The sequence below is a fragment of the Alternaria infectoria genome (genome assembly GCF_024043175.1).
Source record: "Alternaria infectoria strain BMP 0036 chromosome Unknown scaffold_24, whole genome shotgun sequence".
Classification (NCBI taxonomy): Eukaryota; Fungi; Ascomycota; class Dothideomycetes; order Pleosporales; family Pleosporaceae; genus Alternaria; species Alternaria infectoria.
The window spans coordinates 65,126-85,826 of NW_026250713.1; the positions used below are offsets into that span (position 1 = coordinate 65,126).

Here is a 20,701-nt window from a genome sequence, read left to right on the forward strand (position 1 = left end):
GTTCGTCACCCCAACAATACCAAACAAAAGTTGCCCGTCATGAAAGCTGTCCCATTTCTCAAATATTCTTTCATCTCTAACACCATTTCCCAAACATTGCGTCGTCTGCCAACTCCATCACAACGTACCGAAACCTTTCGTACAGTACCGACACCCCTCCAAGCGCTATCACAGAAAAGCAATACCATTACTCGCAGTTTTCGGCAAGTCACTACGCCCAGGCAGACTTAAACTAATCATGCACGCTTGCAACACGCAAAACTCACACGATTCCGCATCTTCCACCATGTCGACTCCCACCACCGCGTCTCCAGACCACGTCGCGGCCACTCCCTCAACAGTCGCAGAGCCCTTACCGCACGAGAACTCCGTTCTCTGTGGGCACACAGGCTGCACGCGTAGCTTTCCAAGGGATTCAAACATAGCTGCAGGCCACAACGGCGATTACCTCTGCGCTCTACACTGGCTCGATTTATTCGATGCATGCCATGAGTTCTACAATGACTGGTGGAACTATGGTAATGTCCAACGGGGAGCCTCGCCAAATTACACGCCTGAAGGATGATTGCGGGATTGAGGTGGAGAGGAAAAGAGCAGGAGACCAGCGACGCGGTTCTAGGGGCCCGCACAAAATCTCATCAGCAACAGTCACACCCTCTACGCTCATTATTAGTCTACTGTTGCCACGAGTACTTGCCATGGTCATGGAGAACTCGAAAATCTAGACAAAAAGAAAACCTCCAATTCCCACACTGTCGCGAGTGCGCAGCGCCTCCTCGTCGAGCACATCGGTGAGTGCAGAAACCCCCCACGCAAGCCAGCCCCAAAAAGGGTCTGCAATGTGCGCAGCGCTTGCCGCAAACGCGACCAAAGATACGGCACAGCTGCAGCCCGCGCCAAAATCGATCCCGGTAGCTCTGCCGGAGAAAGAAACAAAAACACAGGAACGCGTTGGCCTTGCGCAGGGACAGCAAGGCTTGCCGGGCATGTATTGTTTGGTACTACTTGCTTTTTTTCGCAACACGTGGGCGCTACCGAAATGTTTTATTTGCACTACACCATACTGCGCTTGCTGCACGGCAACCATGCATCGTCTTTTTGTTTTCGAAGGACGTACAGTACTCGTATCGAGGGAAGCTGCAGGACAGCCATAGATGACCAGGCGAGCGAACAAAGCGACAAGTAGCCCGAAAACACGGAGTACAGTCTGTTTGCTCGCCCATACCACGAGCAGGGGCTTTGTCTGCGTCGAGACTTCAAGCGACGAACAAAGGAGGCAAGACAGTAGGAGAGAGAGGGAGATGGTGTCTTTGAAACACGTTTGTCTCTTAGGAACTCTACGATAAGGACGTTGCCATATACAAAAACGAAAAAAAATACATTGTACTGAGTCGGAAGATGATCAGTCCGAAGTAGCAGACATGTCTTCTCCATCATCTGTATCGTCATCATCAGCAGCAGCAGCAGAACTGAATATCGCGTGTTCATGCGAGGAATGTACAAGTTTCCTTCGTCCAATCTTCCCTTCGGACTCACACTACCCGCGAGACTTCTCACAATTCATCTTTCCACCCGCTTCTACCTCCCAGGAGCCGCCGTCGATATGGATCGACAAGCTATCGTTAGCAGCATACGACATGCTGATAACCGCCCCAACACCAGCATCGCAAAACTCCGATAATACCAGTCACCGCAAGCGACGCAGCCTCGCTATTTCCACACAAGATCCCGACACCGACATACGCAGTGCTTTTCCAAAGACACCGGGGACCTTGCGCTGCTCGAATGTCCATTGCAGCACCCGTCTTCCAATTAGCTCAATGTTGGCTGCTACAGCACGGTTTCCTGCAGATCCTTTGTGTGCAGAGCACGAGGAGCAAGCTGTTCGAGAAGGACGGGATGCGGCTCCCCTCGAAAGCGTTCTCATGTTGGACCAAGCCTGCAGAAGCAACTACGGGAACAGAACTAGTCGGTCGGGCTTGGGTAGCAGGAGTAATAGTTCAGCTTCCTGGAGCAGTTTGGCTTCTTGGGAAGGTGACGATGTGGAGTTTGAATGGGGTGCAAAGGCATTTGATTCGAAGCTTTGCTGGTGAATTGCAGTTATCATCGCTGTCGCTATTGAGCAATGGGAACTTTTTGGCATCGATTGCGTCGCTGGTATTGCGGAAGTCGTAAGTGACTCGTCGTATATGAGTTGTTGGTGAGCTATCGCAGCACTGCAGGATGGCCATGGTACTAGAGTTTGAAATTGCGCACGCAGAATCTGCTTTGCCATGGAGGAAGGGTTATCGAGCTTTGCCTCGTTTTGAGGAGATTGTAAATGGCATTATTAGCAGTGAAATCAAATAGCAAAGAAGATCTATTTTCTCAAAAGACGTATGCACACCATATGGCGTGAAAAGCGAACTAACAACTTGGATGAATGAATGAATCCGCACTTTCCCATCGAATGCTGGTATATAGCATGAGCTGAAGCTGCCCCGAGTAGGAAGCGTTTCATCGACATAAGCCACGTTGATGTCTTGAGCACCTGAACTTCGCATTCATGTATCAAACGAGATAGTCGAACTCGTCGTATACATCGTATTGGGTCTCACTACCCATCTCATGCATCCACTGCATGTGTTCAGCGACCATTTCGTCGAACAAATAATCCGGGAGTGAGTCTTCAAGCCATGCTTGCTGCATTGACGCATCGCAAAGGTACAGGTGCCGATATAGCTCCAGTTCATAGGCCTCGTCTTCATCCTCATCGGGCGCCATGATCCAGCCATCGCCTACTCCGGTCGCAGCCAGCTCATCCCTCTCGTCAGTTAGCGCTGTGATCCAGACATCTTCCCTCTCGAAATAGGATCTAGAGTTCTTGCCGTGGCCATAGCGGCGACCTGTCTGGGCATGGCGATAAGGCTGCCTGGCGTATTGTGGGGGAGCTGAGAGAGAGCCACCCAAACGGGTGTGGAAGGAGCGGTGTGCGGCTGTGCTGCTGCGAGTCGCAGGAACGCCTAGCCCATCGATTGCGATTCGTTCCCCTGGAAAATCTGGAACAAACGAAAATGTGGAAATGTGACCCGAAGAGGTCCCGAGATGCTGGTTTGCTGACTCAGTCTCGCTTATCCATAGATCGTATTCGTCGTCGTTGTGGTCAAACTCAATATCAAAGAACTCAAATCGGCAGAGGGGGCATGTTCGCTTGGTTTGCATCCACTCCGCAATGCAAGCGTCACCGAAAACATGCCCACAAGGGAGCTGGAGTGGCACCTCGGCATATTCGCCTCTGGTGGACGTGTAGTAAGGGTCTAAACATATGCAACACCGCTGTGGCTCGTCTGGGCCCACTCTCACCGGTGCATACGCTTGACGTCTTTTTTGGTGTCTGTGGCTGGGCATGTCTGAGTAGGAAGCTGGGGTCCAATAAGGCTGGCTGATTCATGAGGTTCCCACTTGGCGTGAACGCGATCGTCTGGTACCAGCCTAAAGGTACCAGAGGAACAAAGGCGGGGGTGAAGTAAGACCCTAACGCCGGTCATTGTACATGGAGCTTCGCGTTCCATACCAGACAATCTCTAGAGGACGAGTACCATGGTACACTGTGCGGAGCACAACGTGCCGCACTTTCCGATCGAACGTCTCTTAGTCAACCGCGAACAGTGCTCTTTCTTTACTGGCATGTGTCATTGTAAGGCCATTGTTTGAGACCAGCCTCGCATCAGTGATCTCGGCAGTTACACGTGGACATTTGCTCGCTTCTGAGCCTCCACAAAAGACTAGCATCATGCAAGTGACGCTGTTTGGTCGTGCATGCATGACAGCCAGCATCGGCTTCACCGTCGACTTCATCCTCGCTGTTTTGCTGTTGTGGAGTAGCTCCGCATCTCAGCTCGCCTCTAGAAAAAGCCATCGCGACAGGCTTTAGGGTCTAGTCGGACATTTTGCGTCGTGGGCGCGGCGTCTAGATCCGCGGAGTAATGTGTGCCAAGTCTGTACAACACGCGGCGCTGGGCGAGGACTTGTGTCGGGTTTAACTCAGGATACCGAAGAAACGTCTTCAGGGTAATGGCATTGTTAGAAATCATGTGGGGTGGCTAATGTCTCCGACTGCAAGGTTGGCAGCTAAGCTCTGATGTTTCCATGGTTCTGAAAATCCGCGAGCCAGTTAGTTGGTGCAAGCGGAGCCGGCAGCAATTTGAAAACGCGGTATCGGTAACAAGTCCTGTCGATGACCCCGAACTGGCAGGTCAAATGACTAGGAAGATAGCGTTTGCCATGGAGAAGGGCTGCGAAATCTGTGCACTAACGGGGGTGAGCACCGCAGACCAATATTGACAGCTCCACGCCAGCCTCGTGGCGTGGCAGGCGTGGGCTCACCGGCCGTTTTTGGGTTCGACGCCTTGCCAGAAACGCCGCAATTGGCATCCGCATACTGGGGCATTATCAGTGTGCCGAATATAGCGCATCTTAGCGTAGGTGGTGAAGGTTTGGTAGACATTATACTTCCCTCGCCGTTGGCAGGCGTCAATATCGCCAACCGACTCTCTGGAACGATTTCGATGATCGACTCAGATGAAGACAGAGCTGTCGTCATGTAAGGGTGTTGTTGAGGATTTCTCGAAACTGCAGAAGCCAGCGTGCTAGCGTTATCGAGAGTGGGGCCCGCTTGGCCGCTCCGGTCGCGCTAGCCAATCTTGCTGTTGGTGGTGCGGGAACGGTGCCTGAATGCCAACACGTTTGTGGAAATTGGCTTGATCTATCTCCCGTCTCATCCAGACTTCGCTAAAGGAGATCAGCACGGCGACGCAACTGACAAGGGGCCCGCTCGTGCGTCAAGCTTTAGCCTCAGGCGCTCTCCCGTCACTATTTCGGGTTGTTTATGGACACCCGGCACTCTTCCTGGGCTCTTCGGTGGACGCGATCTATGCGGCGCTTCACCACACTTGTGGCTTGCGATCGTATCACTTCTCAATAACATCCCTTGCTCCACCCATGCTTACTGTGATACGGTGCTTTTCGGACACGATGAGGCTACAAGCCACCAGACAGCGGCGTACGGCTGGAACTTGCATCGTGGTACCAAAACGTCCATTCTGTTCCATGAGAGTCGACACGCTCGCGATTCTGGGCCCGATGTGGTCAAGTTCTCGAGCCTCACCACAACGCGCCCAGCTGGAAACGTTCCGCCAAGCGCTATCGAGCGGCGTTAGCAACAACAGCGGCTTGCAACTAACAATACAGGTCTCGGCTAAATCATGCCCCATGTATTCCATGATGATGTCCTGGCAATGTATAAGTAAGACGTCTCTGCTCGTCAATTGAAGATCCTCATCCACAGCAGCACTCAGCAAGCTTCACTGGCATCTCATCAGCACTATCCTTCTCCATCACCATCTCCTCCAACCAACCTTCAACATGCGTAACGTTCTTCTCGCTACTTCCGCCCTCAGTGGCCTAGCTGCTGCCCTACCCCAGATGATCAACATCGAGGCTGCTTTGGCCGTCCCCACTCCCACCGTTCTTGGACCCAAGGCCGAGGAGACTGCTGAGCTTCCAGTGTCTTACAACCAAGCTGCCGCTGCCGCGTCTGCTGCTGCAGTAGTTGCTACAAGTGGTGCAGAGCTCAAGAAGCGTGATGCCTGCCAGGCTCAGCCTGCTGGGTACGTTGTTGTGCTGAACACCTTTACTGCAGAGTGACTGACAATCGACACAGTGCCGGAGCCGAGTATGTTCCTGGACAGGGCTCCGTTGATGAATACCTGAACAAAGAGAACTCTCTCCGGAAAGCTGCCCAAACCGCAGGCACTCCCGAAGGTTACACCAAGGCCTTTACCAATCTTATCGGGTCCACCGAACAGATTGGCTACTTGACCTACAAGACTCTCGACACTTACAGCCCTGATGAGTGTGCCGCCTTCTGCAACAGCGAGAAGTACTGCCTTGGTTTCAACCTCTTCTTCGAGCGCGACCCCAGCGTCGACCCCGGTGAGGGATGCAGTGACCCAGCGCCCGTCACAAACATCAAGTGCTCAATCTACGGATACCCCGTGGCTGAGGCATCGGCCACCAACCAGGGCCAGTACCGTGGTGACTTCCATGTTGTTATCACTGGCAGCAACGGTAAGCTTTCTAACCCTGCTCATCGCCCTGAGTACTCCTTACTAACATATACTCAGGTTACTCCAAGGCCGGCAAAGGAGTCTGCAAGCCCGCCCCTACCGTCGAGGGCTTCAACGCTCCCGCCAACCTTCCCGCTGCCATCAACGCTCCCTTGATCAAGAAGCAAGGCAAGGACTACGACACCTACAACGGAATGCGTCTCTTCAACACCAACCCCTACGACCCCAGCCTGTGCGCTGCAGCTTGCGAGTCGCAGACCCAGTTCGACAAGGAGCACCTTGCTGACGCCAACGGCGAATACAAGCCTTGCAACTTCTTCACCTCTTACATCTTGACCAAGAACGGTGTTCCTCTTGGTACTTACTGCGCACTTTACACTCAGTACTGGGATGAAAGCTATGCCGTCAACACTGGCTACTACTACGGCGACGATGAATACTCCGTCATCTGCGCTGCTTCTTACACCGATAGCACACCTGACTCTGGAAAGAACGAGGCGTAAGCTCCTGCGGCTTCTTGTTAGGGGATAAAGCAAGTATGTGATGATCTGATGGAGGATAGAATGTCTTCAGCTTGTTCCTTGTTAGCTTAATGTTCTAATCTAATCGCTATGCCAACACATCTGCTTCCGTGCTTGCTTCGGCATCTGAACGAACTTTTTGTCACTGCTTTGACCAAGTCTATGTGATGATCTTTGATGCAAAACAGCTTTGGTGCGATTTGGTATATTGCTTGACAATAATGTCCCCGTCTACTTCCAGTCGCCCCGGAGCAACTCAGCAGACACGGAAAACCACAGGGAATACTTGATGTTCCTTGCTTAATAATCCTGATCGTCGCTGTGGCGACGGTTGGCTGGGTTTTTAGGCCCTTCCCACCCGGCACTAGTTTCTGACATCGTGCATGTCAGAACGTCAGAATGCACGACCACTCCGCAACTCTTTTCTGAACTTGTCAAGCCGTGATATACAGCTTTCTCCACATGTACGATGATGACAATTCATGAGATTGTAAAGCAGTTGCAATATTAGCACTGAATTCTGGCTAGTGCGTGGCTTTCGGCAGCCATCCTCTTAAATCGCGGTAGGGTGCAGGATCAGCGGCAACTCAGATGCCGAACAATAACCAGATTGTTAGTGGAAGGACGGTATAGGAAGTATATAAAGAGATGCGCCGCTGAAGAGGAAATATGTCAACCAGCCCTCGATCAACTTCGACTCTCAGCATCCACACGCACGCAGCACGATAGCTTACAATCACTCACTGATATCTCATTCCGACATCCATCTCTCTCCCACATTGTTCTATCAGTACAGTTTGAGAACATGTCCTCAAAACCAAGCGTCGTCATTGTTCCGGGCAGTTTCTGCCCTACAAGCATGTACGACCCTCTCGTAATGCCACTTCGTGCCAAAGGCTACGATATCCACGTTCTCGAACCACCCTGCTATCCTGCTGGCTACAAAGCCAACTCCGTTACTCAACCAAGCATGTATGACGACGCAGCTTATGTCAACGAGTTTGTGAGAAAGCTCGCAGACGGTGGAAAGGAAGTCATCCTACTTGCGCATAGCTATGGTGGTAAGTCCTAGATTTTTCATACCTTTTCTGATAGATGAAGGAATGACTAATGCTGATATCATATAGGTTGCCCAGCAACCGAGGGTATCAAAGACGTAACGAAGAAAGAGCGAGAGCATCAGGGCAGGACTGGTGGTGTGGTACGCCTTGCGTATCTCACGGCCGCCGTACCACGTGTCGGCGAATCCTGCGGTCAGGCCCTTGCACGCGAAGAGAGTGCCCCAATCGAGGTTGATGCAAACGGATGGGTAACGCAGTCCGATCCTGCCGCTACAGCGTCACTTTGCTTCAACAACCTCACGCTGGAAGACGGCATCTCGTACGTTGCCAAGTTTGGCAAGCATCACGGTGCTTGTTTCGGTGACGTACTTACCCACGCTGGCTACAAAGATGTTCCTGTGTCTTGGTTATTCGCAGAAGAGGACCTTATCGTTGTACCAAGGGTACAGCAAACTGCCATCGATGTTATCGAGGGAAGTTGGGTCGGTACAGAGAGGGACGGGATGAAGGTGGATGTTACCAAGGTCGCCTGCGATCACTTTCCCCTCGTTCTTGATGAGAAGAGAGAGCAAGTGAGTGTTTGGATTGAGGGCCTTGTCGAGAAAGGAGGCCGCGAATAGTTACGCGTGGTGAGCCTTTACCGCAGTGGAAACGAATAAGTTCCAATGCTTGAGCAACTGGCTTCTGGACACGTCAATCGGATGTGCTTGTACAGTGCATATATAGCGTAGCATGTTATCTCAAAGAAAGTTCTTGCCCCATCTTCCTCTCTATCAATGATCTCTTCTGAATGCCACAGACGGGCGCACCAAGGTGCTGAGACGGTGCCTCAAACATCTAATCCCAATCTCCATGGTCCTTGAACTACAAGTATACTCAACTTGCCACAAGTACCGTGAGAAAGATTGCTCGTCGTTCTCCTGGCGATGTATGCACAGGCTCTCCTACAGACGAAGCAGCTAGACTGAGTGGCTGTGTGACGGAGTTATGTGAAGCTGAAACGGGCTCACGGAAATCTGCCTCGATGCGGTATGGGGGTAAGATAGCATTAGTATGGTGTTGAGTATACCCAAGACACGGGATATTTTGTCGCTCGCATGTCTATGCAAAGATTAAGCAGAACTGGAAACTGACGACCGTTCCGAATATCTGGGGCGCTTCTAAGACACTCTTTAGGGAATGTTCATTTGCGTAGAGCGTGAGGATTAAACAAGTAGCCCCAAAATTTGCACGCACCTGACCTCTTTTCGACTTTCATTGCCGCTAGCTTTTGTCACCAATACGCACTGTCGCAGAGCGGTTATCAGGTAGGGCTGAGACGTAAGCGCCTGCTTGATGGGGATGCCTTGAAGAGTGCAATGTTCCGAGGCAACAAGGCGGAGCCAGGCGTTTGATCTGAGAACCAACAAGGCATGAACGCATATAACTGAAACAAAGAATCGATGCCTTGGGATGGATATGCAACAAAACAAGGTGCTGAGCGTACTGAAGATGCGAAAACAAGATCTGGAACTTTGCGGCGTATTCTGGAAGGTTGACTTAATGCGTTTCTATCGTGTTGAGTGTGATAAGAAACAACCTGCTGTCCTCCATTGGTAAAGACCTTGACTTCGCAACGTGAGAATGATTTGCGCGACGATACGAGTCGCCGTTCCAAACCTCAGTGTATAGCTATCGCAACATGCTCGTTCGAGATGGACGAAGAACCACGCATTTCCGCTATCCGCGCCACACTAAGCAAACGATTCTGAGTTCCGTCTCGTCCCTGTTTTCGTGAACTCTAGCAAGCGGGATGTCGGAATCTGGGTGTCGTTTCAACACCAACTTGTAACCGATGGTGCGGCAGAAATGCGAAACAAGCCCGCATTAACACCATCGCCTTGGGCCACCCACCTAATTAATACACGGTCAACGCTGTCGAATTCATATAAGGAACTTGTGTAGTTAGCAGGCTTGAAGTTGCATGACTATCGCATTGCTCAATCAATTCGAATCCAATCAACAAAAAACCAATCATTCACCTTCTTTGTGCTTGTAAAAGGCCCCACGATCGTTACTGCTAAGCCTCCCTTACTCTAAACATGCGCGTCAGTATTGCAATTGTCGGTGCTGTGGTAGCTTCCGTTGCTGTTGCGTCACCCATCACATCGTCTTCGCCTGTGTCGCGGAGACAAGGTCCTCCAGGGCCCAAGGGATCCATGGGAGGACCTATGGGACCGGGCGCTGGTGTCGCTGGAGCAGGACCTTGCCCGGTATGTCGCACACTCACCATTATATGTCATGGAGAGAATGTGTGCTGATTGCGTGCGCAGATGAACTGTTGGAACGAAGCCGCAGTGGTAGCAGGCTGCGATCCCAACGCAGACGACAGCTGTCTGTGCGGACCTTTCTTCGATGCCGTAACGTCGTGTTCAGCGGCGACATGTAGTATGGGCGAGAACCTTGGTACGTTTCCCTTATTCCTGCCCACACCTTTGGATGCGAAAGTGCTAACATGTGCAACAGCAGCGTTGAGCTTTCTGAACCCTGCTTGCGAGTAATGAGGAGGAACAGTTCGCCGCAGATGACGATGTGTATGATAATGAGCGTATCGTGGGCTCTGAATATATCCAACAGAAATGGACAGACTGTCGATTACGTGTGACGTTGAGGCCAGGTGTATGCCGTACGCAAGAGGACGGAGAACTAAGAACCAGTCGCTTTCTTTCTTACAGTCCTCCAATGAACGATTTCATGACAGAACGAAAATATGTTTCCACCCCAAGGTGCAGCGATAATCAACAGGTGTTGTGGTTTCTGTGCAAGAATTCATCCTGCTCCTGAGAACCCTCAGCTGGGTCTTTGGCCAGAGTGAAGGGAAGGCGATGGTACATAGGCCGACCCAAGCCGAGTTGCCTCGAAGATCTTCCTCTTTCTGCATATCTCAACATGTTGTCCCAGTGTCTGGCAAAGCGCCGACAAAGCAATCCGAAAGACTAGCATCAGAAGTGGATGACGCGTCTATCTGCGCTTGGCAAATACTAAACTCGAGACAGTCAAGCCTTGCCGAGATCATCAGCTCAAATCACTTCACAAAAGCGTGATATTGGGGATTCTCGCATTGCATCGTGAGTTTCGGAAAAACTTCGCAATCGTCTCCCGGGCATCCAGAAAGAGGAATCCTTCCTCATCTCTCTCCGATACGACTTGAGTCAGCGTCACTTTATCGTCTCCACATCTTCTGTATCGACTTTCCTTTTCAGCCACCGGAACTTCATTTTCGCGCAATACACATCGCTTGCAGCTCACATATATCCTGGAGACGAGATCGCCGAGACAGATGCAGCGCCGTTATCGTCCCCACAGACCCTGAAAGTCCTGCACGTGGGTGCCATTTGAGCCGCAACGCAATATTTGACCCATGCTCAACCCTGGTCGCCGTGTCCGCACTACTTTCTTGGGTCAAAAGTGTTCCGAAAAGGATGAATTCGACGCGGTACATGTCGAGGAGGTATTTCACCCGCAAAATGTTGGTGGCGTTGTACTTAGCCCGAGGTACAGTCACATCCTTAGTTTTTCCGGCCAGTCTCAAAAACAGAGAGAAGAAAGGTAGAATTCTTCCGCGTTTGGACCCGCGGTATCTCGGACCGGCATAATTACGCGTCTTAACTTGTCTGGGGAAGCCCCTTGCTTGAACGGCTGGAGAGCTGGAGAGGTTCGAGGCCTCGACATTGGCGGCGTGGGGGTCATTTTCACATGTCGGGGGGCTGTAAGCTCTGAAGACGCTGTTGAGCTCCGAGATGGTGATGCCTATACTAGTGATGATGATCTGACGACATGCAGGTATCTCAACAATATGCCTTGCCTTACCTGTACACCTCACGGTATCGTAGCAGTAGATTGCATGTGCAGCGAGGCACGCCGCTATCATGTCACGGTCGGACCATCTCGAACCACCGACGTGTCGTCCAGAAATACTTTGGTACATTGCCCCTCCTCAATTAATTTGAAGGAGTAGTAGCTTGGGCGTTTGGTACATGCGTTGAGCAATCTATCCCAATGTACACCCATTCTCTCGGGTATCCGCGACATTGGTCGGGTAAATACGAATCTAGATTAAACGATTATATGTAGCGTTGCGCCTTGATGCGCCGCAGAAGTCGGTTATTGAGATAAGAACAGCGGTAAGAGGTGATCGGACGTATATGGTCCGCGATGCACATGCGATGCGCGGTCGCTTAGAGCAGCGTGCATGTAATTGCAAGACTCCGGAGACAGCTGTCAGACTGTTGCCTTGATTGTTGACGGTATTCTCAGGTGTGAGAATCAGGCTGCGTCATCATGAAGTGAGACCAAGACTTGCGATCCTGGAATCTAGCGTGTCATGATAGTTGCATAGTGTCCTTCTGTGCGGCTTGGTAGGCGGTACAAACGGCTGTCACGGGACCACACATCCGCGATATGGAGTGCAGAAGCCCTCCATCGTTATGCCGGAGATGTAACCTCGACTCGTATGTGAAGGCATTGGATGGTTGGCGAACGAGCGGCCCAAGCTGCAAAGCATCTGTGCATCGCCCTTGCGCAGGGCACCGGAAGCAATATATATTACCGTCTAGATAGAACCGATCTGCGGAATAAAGTGTTTGCGTGGACCTGGTTGCGGTCGCTTAAGTGCAGTACCAACAGCCTGGTACAGCACAGTGTTGGGTTTAGATGAGAGAGCGTTGTGCTAGATCCTGCATCTCGTATGCTGTGCAAGTGCGGCTGACCTCAACGAGCACTCTGGAAACCATATTTCAAACCTTTGAGGGTAATGTTGCCCCTGCATGGACGGAGGTTGAGTCAGAAAGGGTGAATCGAGGCAGAAAACGTGCGACGAGCTTTCGATACCCTCGGCTGACACGGAGCAAGGGCGGACGGAAGGATATTGGCGTGTGAGACCGACAATGAAACTCCCCCGGATGATTTCGATAGCGAGAACTGCGACTGAGCATTGTTCACTTGGCTCAGTTCTGCTTGGCTTTGAGCCGCATCGGATCGGAGAGGATGCCGGTTGTGACGATGCTAGTCAAGTGCTGCCTCCGACTGCACAATTGGCGGAAACCCAGCTGTATCGGGAAGTATATGCGATGATCGAGATGTGGAGAAGGGATCCTCTCCACAGTCCACGACACCTCGTCCTTCCCTCTGACTGGTGCATTTACTGTCGGCAGCATGCATTCCTCGACGCGAGTACGTTTGCACAAGTGATCCACCCCCAAGATACTATGTGTGTGACTCGCATGTCGCCAGCCTTAACCGCCGCGATTTCCTGCTCAGGCAGGTCCGGATTGCCAGTGTGGAGACCCCACAAGTAAGCGATTCTGGTACTTAGGATGGATTCGCGGCCTGGATGGGCGGCTCTAGAAGCTCGCTAGACGCCCTTTGCTATGCGGTCCCGAGTCAGCAAGCAAGGGGCGGAAGGCTTAGTAGAGTGTGGTATTTGTCCCGCCGGCTGTGTTCTCTGGGGTGAATGGAGAGTACTTTTGTGGGACAGAAGTTTGTCTTCCCCTTTGTCGTGCGTTATCTTTGCTTTTCTGGGCTGACAAGAAAGAGGGGCGGATCTAGCTGCCAAGTCGACATCGGGACAAGGCGTGCGAGCTAAGGGCCCACGATGGTCAGGTACGTGAGCAGATTGGCGTGCACTGCACTTCTGTAACGGGTAACCCACGGCGGAGCTACGTCGACAATTCAAAGCATGTGCCGGAGTCGCGTGGTAATGCTGAAGCTGCTTGCCAGCTCCATCCTCCTGCAAATGTCGCCGTCTGGTTGCGGCGTGCTGGTCTGGTGCGTCTCGCTGCTCGAAATGCAAGCCTACTGTTGGTCGTGTTGATAGGTGTTGTATACAGAGACGTATGTATCTTCGCTTCGCGCCCGCCGGCCCGACACCTGGGCATTGTTCAAACGCCGCAATATCTAGCGCTCAGCCAGCGGAGAAGATCCCGCCAGACCTGCCGATTCGCACACTCGAGACTGTCACGATCGTCATCGCTGTGGAGTAATGACGGCGCTGCTGCACTCTGCAGTCCGGGGTGCATGCCCAGGTGTACCAGAGATGATCGCCTCAATCAACCGGCGGGAAATAAATGTGACGAGTGAAGATAGGCTATGGGAGTTTCGCACTTGCAAATCCGAGACATACAATCTGACGAGTCGCTTGGAGGCTGTCGAATCGCATAGTCTCACATGGAAACGCGGCGTCTGCCGATAGCCAAGTCGCGATTCGTGCTGTGGTGAGGACCAGAGATAAGCCAGCACGATTCGATAGATCCCCGCAAGGATGTCACCCAGCCAAAGCATCTCGGAGATTGCCAACGTTGTTGATTCTGTCCATTTGGCACCAAGGCGCCTTCCGGTTTCGGACTGCGACAGTGAAGCATGGCAAGCGCCACTATTATTGCGTGTGCCACGTACTCCACAGTCTGACTCCTCCCATGTTCCGTCCTCTCCGCAAAAAAAAAACTTTCAGGGCCCTCGTGTCATCGCTCTGCTAGCGCCAGTACCGCAAGGTGTGCGTGCCAGAGTCGTCATGGGTCGGAGCTTATCGCACAATGCGGAAAGGGACAAGAATAGCTATTAGCTGCTCACACAAGATGAGTGAGCAAATGAAACATGTCTGGATATGTTGGGTGGGAGGGTGGCTAGCCTGCCTCTCCTCACCGCACATTTGCCCTACCTGCTCCGGGGTAAGACACCATGCGTAGGAGAGGATCGTGTTCGGGACAGAGTGTGGTAGTACCAGACAGCGGAATGTGGGGAAATGCCGGTCTTGTTTGAGTGCTGTTGGTCCGACCCGTATCGTAAGATTTGTTTGTGGGTGTACCAGACAATCGACAAAACTTATCTGCGGGGAAACACTGGGCGTGGTGGTTGGGCAGTGTGGAGAGATTAGAAAGATAGGCTGGAAAATTCCACCTTTCCGGGTTGTGTATGCAAGTATGCTTGGTTCCCTGCTGATGATTCTCGTTACTTGCATCACCATGGTGCTAAATCACGTCACGCATAGCGACATGCTTCACCCTAACATAACCATCTCGTAATTACATGCTCAAATGCAGATAGAGTGACTAAGTGTGGATTGGTATTTCAATTAAGCGCCAAGCTGGGGGATACTGTCTAATCATCTCGGCACTGCGAATAAGCAGGCGCTTCCCTCACAACAGCCAGGCCGATGAAACAAGGCTGAGTGGAACTTATACAAGATTGCGAATCGCCAGATGCGGCTTCGCGGGGTATTGGATCCAACAAAACAAATAAGAAAGGTCTATCTGGGTGGTGGGGTCTGCGATGTAACAGAAATCGTGAAATGCCGCAAGCATTACTCCTCATGAAAGTTTGTCCATGTCTAATCTCATCGCTTGCTAACGTGAATGACGGAATGCGAAAATGCTGATAGAGAACGCCGATGCCATGCTAGTGGAGTGGAGTGGAGTTGAAAGTTTTAGTTGCGATGCGACAGGTCCTCACCGGCTAACGAAGCAGTCGCCGAGGAGTTGCCGGAGGAGAAGCCGCTATTGCTCGGGCCATTGAGGAGATCCTGGACGGCCACCTTGGGTACTTGTGGAACCGGCAGTTTTCGCTGGGCGCCCTCTGGTTTTGAGATGATGTCGCCTATGCGCAACCCGGAAGATTGACTGGGCACGTAAGGTTGTTCCCGATCTGTAGATGGCTCCATGGGCGCCAAAGCTGGTACGAAGTTCTGGTTTAAACTCAGATGACGTAGATGAGGAAGCTGGAGGTCATTGAAGCCGTGCGGGCGTAATCTGGGTGAGTGCGCAGGAGTTGCGAGTGGGGTGTGGTCAGGAGTGGGGCTGCAAGAATCGTGAGAGAAAGTCGGCGAGGGAGGAGCAGTCGACGTTGGCGAGCCTGGTCTCGACTTCTTTGTCATACGGTGCGAGTACGGGTCGTCATCCTCGTGTGAATGAGATCTTGACATTGGCTGCGACGAGTACGCGTACTGAGAGAGGCCAGGCAGACGGCTGGCGTAGGGATGGTAGCCGCTCGTGATGTGGTGTCTACTTGAGTGCGAGTAGTGACCAGGGCGCTGCTCTAGTCTTGAGGCTGCGTCTGCCAGCAGATCCATGGGGCGGGATAAGCCGCTGGGGCTGTTGCTGTTACTGCTGTTGAAGCCGCCCTGGTGGTACGCTGCCAAGTCGTTGCCCATGTTTGGCGAGTAGTTGGAGAATGAGTGAGGAGGTGACACATTCGGTGAGCCAAGCTGAGAGCCTGGAGCACTGCGGGAGATGGGCTTGGATGGAGGGGGCATCATGTGCGCAAGGCCAGAGCCAGGCTCCATAAGGCCAGCTTGAACGGCAGCAACAGCGGCCTGGTGGGCAGCGGCATGTTGCTGGCCCTTTCCCCGCCGTGAGTTGGGGTTGTTGTGTATCCTCGAGTGTCTATGGAGAGTTAGCTGGAAGTTGGCAAGACGTGGTTGCTGTGACATACCGAGTAAGTTCGTCGGAGCGAGAAAATCGCTTTGTGCAGCCGGGGAAAGTGCAGGCATGGGGCTTCTCTCCAGTGTGAGTGCGAATGTGGCGAGTCTGATGTTCCAGACGGTGGAATGCCTTGTCGCAGAGAGGGCACTTGTAGGGCCTGGGGAGATCCTGACGGGGCTCGTCCGACTGCTGCGGGGCGTTTTGCAGCAGAGGAGCCATGAGGCTCACGGTAGCAGTAGCCATAGAGTTGGAGTGCTGGGTGGTAGTGGGTAGTTGGTGCTGTTGTTGGGAGGACGTGTCGGGGTTCAGCAGGTTGGCGAAACCTGTCGAGGCAGAGTTGGATTGCATGTGACCGAGGGTGAAAGTTTGGGGAAGGGGGATGATGGGGGGCTCGGATATATGTATGGATCAACGAGGCGGGCGTGTGGGGGTCGACTGATGGCCGTCAGGGCTGTCTGTGCTGACGCGGGCGAGGATATGCCGGAGCAAGCGCAGAAAGAAACGCGGTGCGCCAGTGCGGCTTGGCTTCCTTCGGGGGGCGCTCGAGTCGTGGAGACGTATCAAGAAATGCGGGCCCTTGAACGCTTGCGTGATGACTTGCGGAGAGGAGCGTGCAGCGGGTGCAGGGAGCTGCTGGAGCGAGTCCTGAGTGCGTCCGAGGCCTTTTTGGGCGGGCGCGGGTGAGATGGGGGATGGGATGCTATGGCGCAGTACCCAGCGGAACTTGCCTTGGGCCGACGCTGGTTTTGATGGCGCAGTCGCCGGTGGAGCTGCGACAGTTGGTTGAGCGCACGATGCAATTTGCAATCGTGAGAATTCTGCAGCTGAAATTTTGCAGCGGTGAGTGTCGGCGAGAGGTTGCAGAGGGCTACAGTACAGGTGTGCGCAGCAGACCGGGGCCCCCAAACTCTCGTGATGAGGCCAGGACACCGAGTGGGCGTACGTGGGCAGAGTGAGGCAGCAGGTCAGATGGTGCTACGTCGCTGCGGAGAGGTGGGCGGGCGCTGCGGTGCGAGTGACGGGCGCCGCGAAGCTGGGGCACAGAGATAAGGAGACGGCGGCCTTTGTATGGGGTGCTCGAGACGTCACACATCTGGGGTTTGTTTGTGCTCCCGCATCTCATGGATGCGCCTTCCTCAGCGGCCACAGGCGCTCCTTCCTCAGCCATAGGTGCGCCTGCCCCTCGTGGCCCTGACTCCTCCGTGCCTGCCTACACCGCAGCACAACACCACGGAATTCACCCACCCTCAGGGATCCGGCCATGCATCCCCGCTGCTGTTACTTGTGCTGAGCGCTTCCGCAATCACCTCCACCCATTGGCCCTGGCCGACGACCACTAACGCTCCCCAACACACGCAGCACACCTGATTTACCCACTGGCTTTGTTCGCGTTCCACCGCAGCCCGGGGGCTGATCCAAGACGCGTCCATGGCTGTGGGGGATCATTTCCTGGGGTACGGCAGGCACAGCAAGCAACAGTGAGCCACCATGTCGCCCCGAGACCCCTCGTTGCAGTGCCTCGCACAGCATCGCAATATCTCTCGCAGCATCTACACACCAGCACATGCGCAGCGGAGTAGCCCCGTGCTACCGAGCCGGCCACCTTGCCTTATACTACGGCCCGCCTTCTATGCGTCTTCCCGGCCTGTGCACTCGCACAGTCACAGATGAAGATGCGAGTCGGTGAACCAACGCAGGGCGAGGGCGATCTCTGCCGAGACGTGCCCAAAACTGACGATGCATCGGCAAAAGCAGCATCAGCATGGCTTCACCATCAGCTCATACTGTGCGACGAGTTTTCCCTACTCCGTACTTATCGCAGCCCCTCGCTGACTAGTGGTCTCCGCCTCGGTCCCGCAGCCCATCTCCGCTGCTCGTTATCTCCAACGCACCCTGCCGTACCCCTGTGAGTGGCTTTGCAGCAGATCGTGGGGGACCTTTGCAACGGACCGGCGGTCCCGAACATTATGACGCCTACTTCCTTGGTATTGTTGCCAATGTGAGAACTGCTTCACGGCTCTAACTACGTCCCTTAAAGTCGCCGATGCCGTCGCAGAGCACTGATGCAATTGCTACGCTGCAATTTCAATATCGGGTCCGCTATTCTTATCTCTTGTTCGAGAAATTTTTGAGTACTGCTAGCCCTTCGATAGCTCGCCCCGCTTTGTGGCGCTTCCTCCGAGCGTACGCCTATGCCGAGCCGACAGAAATTTCTCACGCCAGCAGAGCCAGGAGCTGTTTCTGTGGTAAACGTGGCATCGGAGATTCTCGGAACGCATGTCGCTGGAGTTGTGGCTCCGCTCAATTCCACCTCGGTGACGTCTTAGCTGCTTCTGGACCTCCGATATGCAAGGTACGCCTTTGTGGAAGCTTTTGTAGAAGCACTGTCCTTCCAGACGTCACAGTGCTAGACCCGAAACCAGCACAACTCCAGCTTAGTTATGCCGACGTTCTTCCACCATGCGTTTCGCTCGTGAAGACAGCGAACGTCGGCCGAGGCACAGTTCCAAGCAACCTCTGTCCTGGCAGATTGCCATCTGCGACGTCGGTCGGACCAGTGCCCGTCGACCTTCCAATCCCCTGGGTGACTGACAGCTGTTGCGCAGTGGGACCAGTTCTGCCAGGGTTTTACCTTCTCATCGCCCAGCGAGACCTGACACTCACCAACTGTTGCAGCGCTTAATGACTTCAGACTGGAATTCCCAGGGTTTCTTTGGCCCATTGTACTGACGTGTTTCGCAAGTCTGGAAGACCCCATTACGCGTCAAAGCCAACAGTACCCGATAGTATCGGTTGATCTACGGGTCGGGCTCTGGGGCCCCGCACCGTTGACAGTGGCTCATGGACCGAGACGAGGCGAAGGCGATCCAGGGGTTTTGTTTCGATGATACCGCCACCTCATCAGATCCGACCTTCTCTGCCTAGACTTACCGTAGTGGCCATGTTGTTCACTACTCGATGTCAGTCTGTCGTCTTCAAAGATAGTGACAAGACGCAACGACGCGACGACCCCAGTACATCACGCCAAGCTTCGGTGGCAATCCCAGTGCACAGATGGTGGGAACAGATTACGAATGCTGCATAGCTGGGGTTGACATGGACCGATGGCGGAATTCGAGGTCTGCAAATTTCTTTAATGCAGTCACCCAACATGAACAAATCTCCAGTCACATGTCGATCCTACGTCAGACCACGATCTCCACAAGTCTGCATAAAGATCGTCGTCTTGTCCGCAATTGCTGCGCTTGACAAACTCAATAGACCTCCTATCGCAATTATTGAGCGCTTCTCCAGGCTCTAATGCCCCAGAGCATTTCACTAGCAACCCCTCATGGATCTACGAAGCCCCGATCGTGATCTTGGGAACAATCAATCGGATGCAGCCCGCGGATGAAGGGAGAATGTCGATCTGCCTTTAGCCCCGGGGAGATTCGCGTTATGCCAGGATGATCGCAACTTCTGAGGCCGGGGATAGAGTTACTTACACGAGGGCCGCTGCGAGGCTCTCAGCTGTACAGTGATGAGGATCAACACAGAAGATGGTACACTACGGAGGCTTCCAGTCTTTGGTCGATCGGAAGTGGCCTACCAATTGATATAATGGGCTTTTCGTATTCACGAGCACGATTGACAGACTGGGGATGTCCTTAATTGATGGCTTGGTCCCTCGTGACCTCATCCTCTTTCTGTCCGTTCGGGTACTATAGAGCCACATAGTACTGTTTCGGATGTTAATGGTCTTTGTTTGAGTGCACGCTATTACGCCGGCCTGGTTTGTCGATGGCGAACGCGTCTCGCATATCTGCCCGCGCAGCACTGGAGTTCATTTCATGCTTGAGCTGTTGTGCAAGCGCCTATGTTGATATGAGCTGCGCTCAGTACCAATCTTGGATGGTTCTGGTGTCTTTCCGTTCCGCTTGTCGCGGGAGATAGAAACCCAGTCAGCAAAGACCTTTGTGCATACCCACTTCATGTCGAACTTTAGTCCGTATGACAACTGAGCCAAGGCGCCTGCATAGCCATAGATCGGCTTCCGCTTGTTAACTTTGACACCTTTGTGTTTAACAGGACCAAAATGTGCACTCGGTGCAAAGTCTTACTCAACTTTGTTTTACTAGCGACTCAGCTTCGCACTAGTGTTTGCGTATGGTCTTGCACTATACCTATCTATCCCTTACGTCCTTAAAGGCTAAGGCAACAATAATCGTTCAAGAAAGGTAGCAATCGATAAAGTATGTTTTGCTACACGATCTGCATGTTCCTGCGGTGCAATACTGCCCTCGCTTGTAAGCGCGTCGATTCGCATGCTTGTTGTAATACCACCAGAGCACTATGTTATAAACGACAACGCCATGCGGTGTCTTGTAGCAGCCAGATACATCTAAGTCAGGAGCACATCTTGTTCATAGGCGGGTTGCTGACTACCGGTACTAGCAAATGTACAGAAAAGGCAATACAGGCCGTGGTATCAAGTGTCTTATAAGCAGCAAGTATCAATACCGCCAGCCCATACTCATACAGCGCGTAATTACTATCAGAAACGAATCATTCGGACAACA

General features: G+C 52.9%; 4 protein-coding genes across 4 annotated transcripts; 2 read left to right on the forward strand and 2 right to left on the reverse strand.

The window, feature by feature from the left end:
* Window positions 1–2,550: 2,550 nt before the first annotated feature.
* J4E92_009443 (uncharacterized protein) lies at window positions 2,551–3,201 on the reverse strand (the record flags this gene model as incomplete). The annotated part of the gene is made up of 1 exon (XM_051500791.1): window positions 2,551–3,201. One exon carries the CDS (start codon window positions 3,199–3,201, stop codon window positions 2,551–2,553), a length of 651 nt encoding a protein of 216 aa, XP_051348942.1.
* A 2,202-nt stretch (window positions 3,202–5,403) lies between these two features.
* On the forward strand, window positions 5,404–6,610 carry J4E92_009444 (uncharacterized protein; the record flags this gene model as incomplete). The annotated part of the gene is made up of 3 exons (XM_051500792.1): window positions 5,404–5,648; window positions 5,702–6,108; window positions 6,165–6,610. The coding sequence occupies 3 exons, from the start codon at window positions 5,404–5,406 to the stop codon at window positions 6,608–6,610; spliced, it is 1,098 nt and encodes a 365-aa protein (XP_051348943.1).
* Window positions 6,611–7,487: 877 nt separating this feature from the next.
* Window positions 7,488–8,309, forward strand: J4E92_009445 (uncharacterized protein; the record flags this gene model as incomplete). The annotated part of the gene is made up of 2 exons (XM_051500793.1): window positions 7,488–7,689; window positions 7,756–8,309. 2 exons carry the CDS (start codon window positions 7,488–7,490, stop codon window positions 8,307–8,309), a joined length of 756 nt encoding a protein of 251 aa, XP_051348944.1.
* Window positions 8,310–15,148: 6,839 nt separating this feature from the next.
* Window positions 15,149–16,490, reverse strand: J4E92_009446 (uncharacterized protein; the record flags this gene model as incomplete). Its single annotated transcript, XM_051500794.1, has 2 exons — window positions 15,149–16,103; window positions 16,153–16,490. 2 exons carry the CDS (start codon window positions 16,488–16,490, stop codon window positions 15,149–15,151), a joined length of 1,293 nt encoding a protein of 430 aa, XP_051348945.1.
* Between the last annotated feature and the right edge of the window lie 4,211 nt (window positions 16,491–20,701).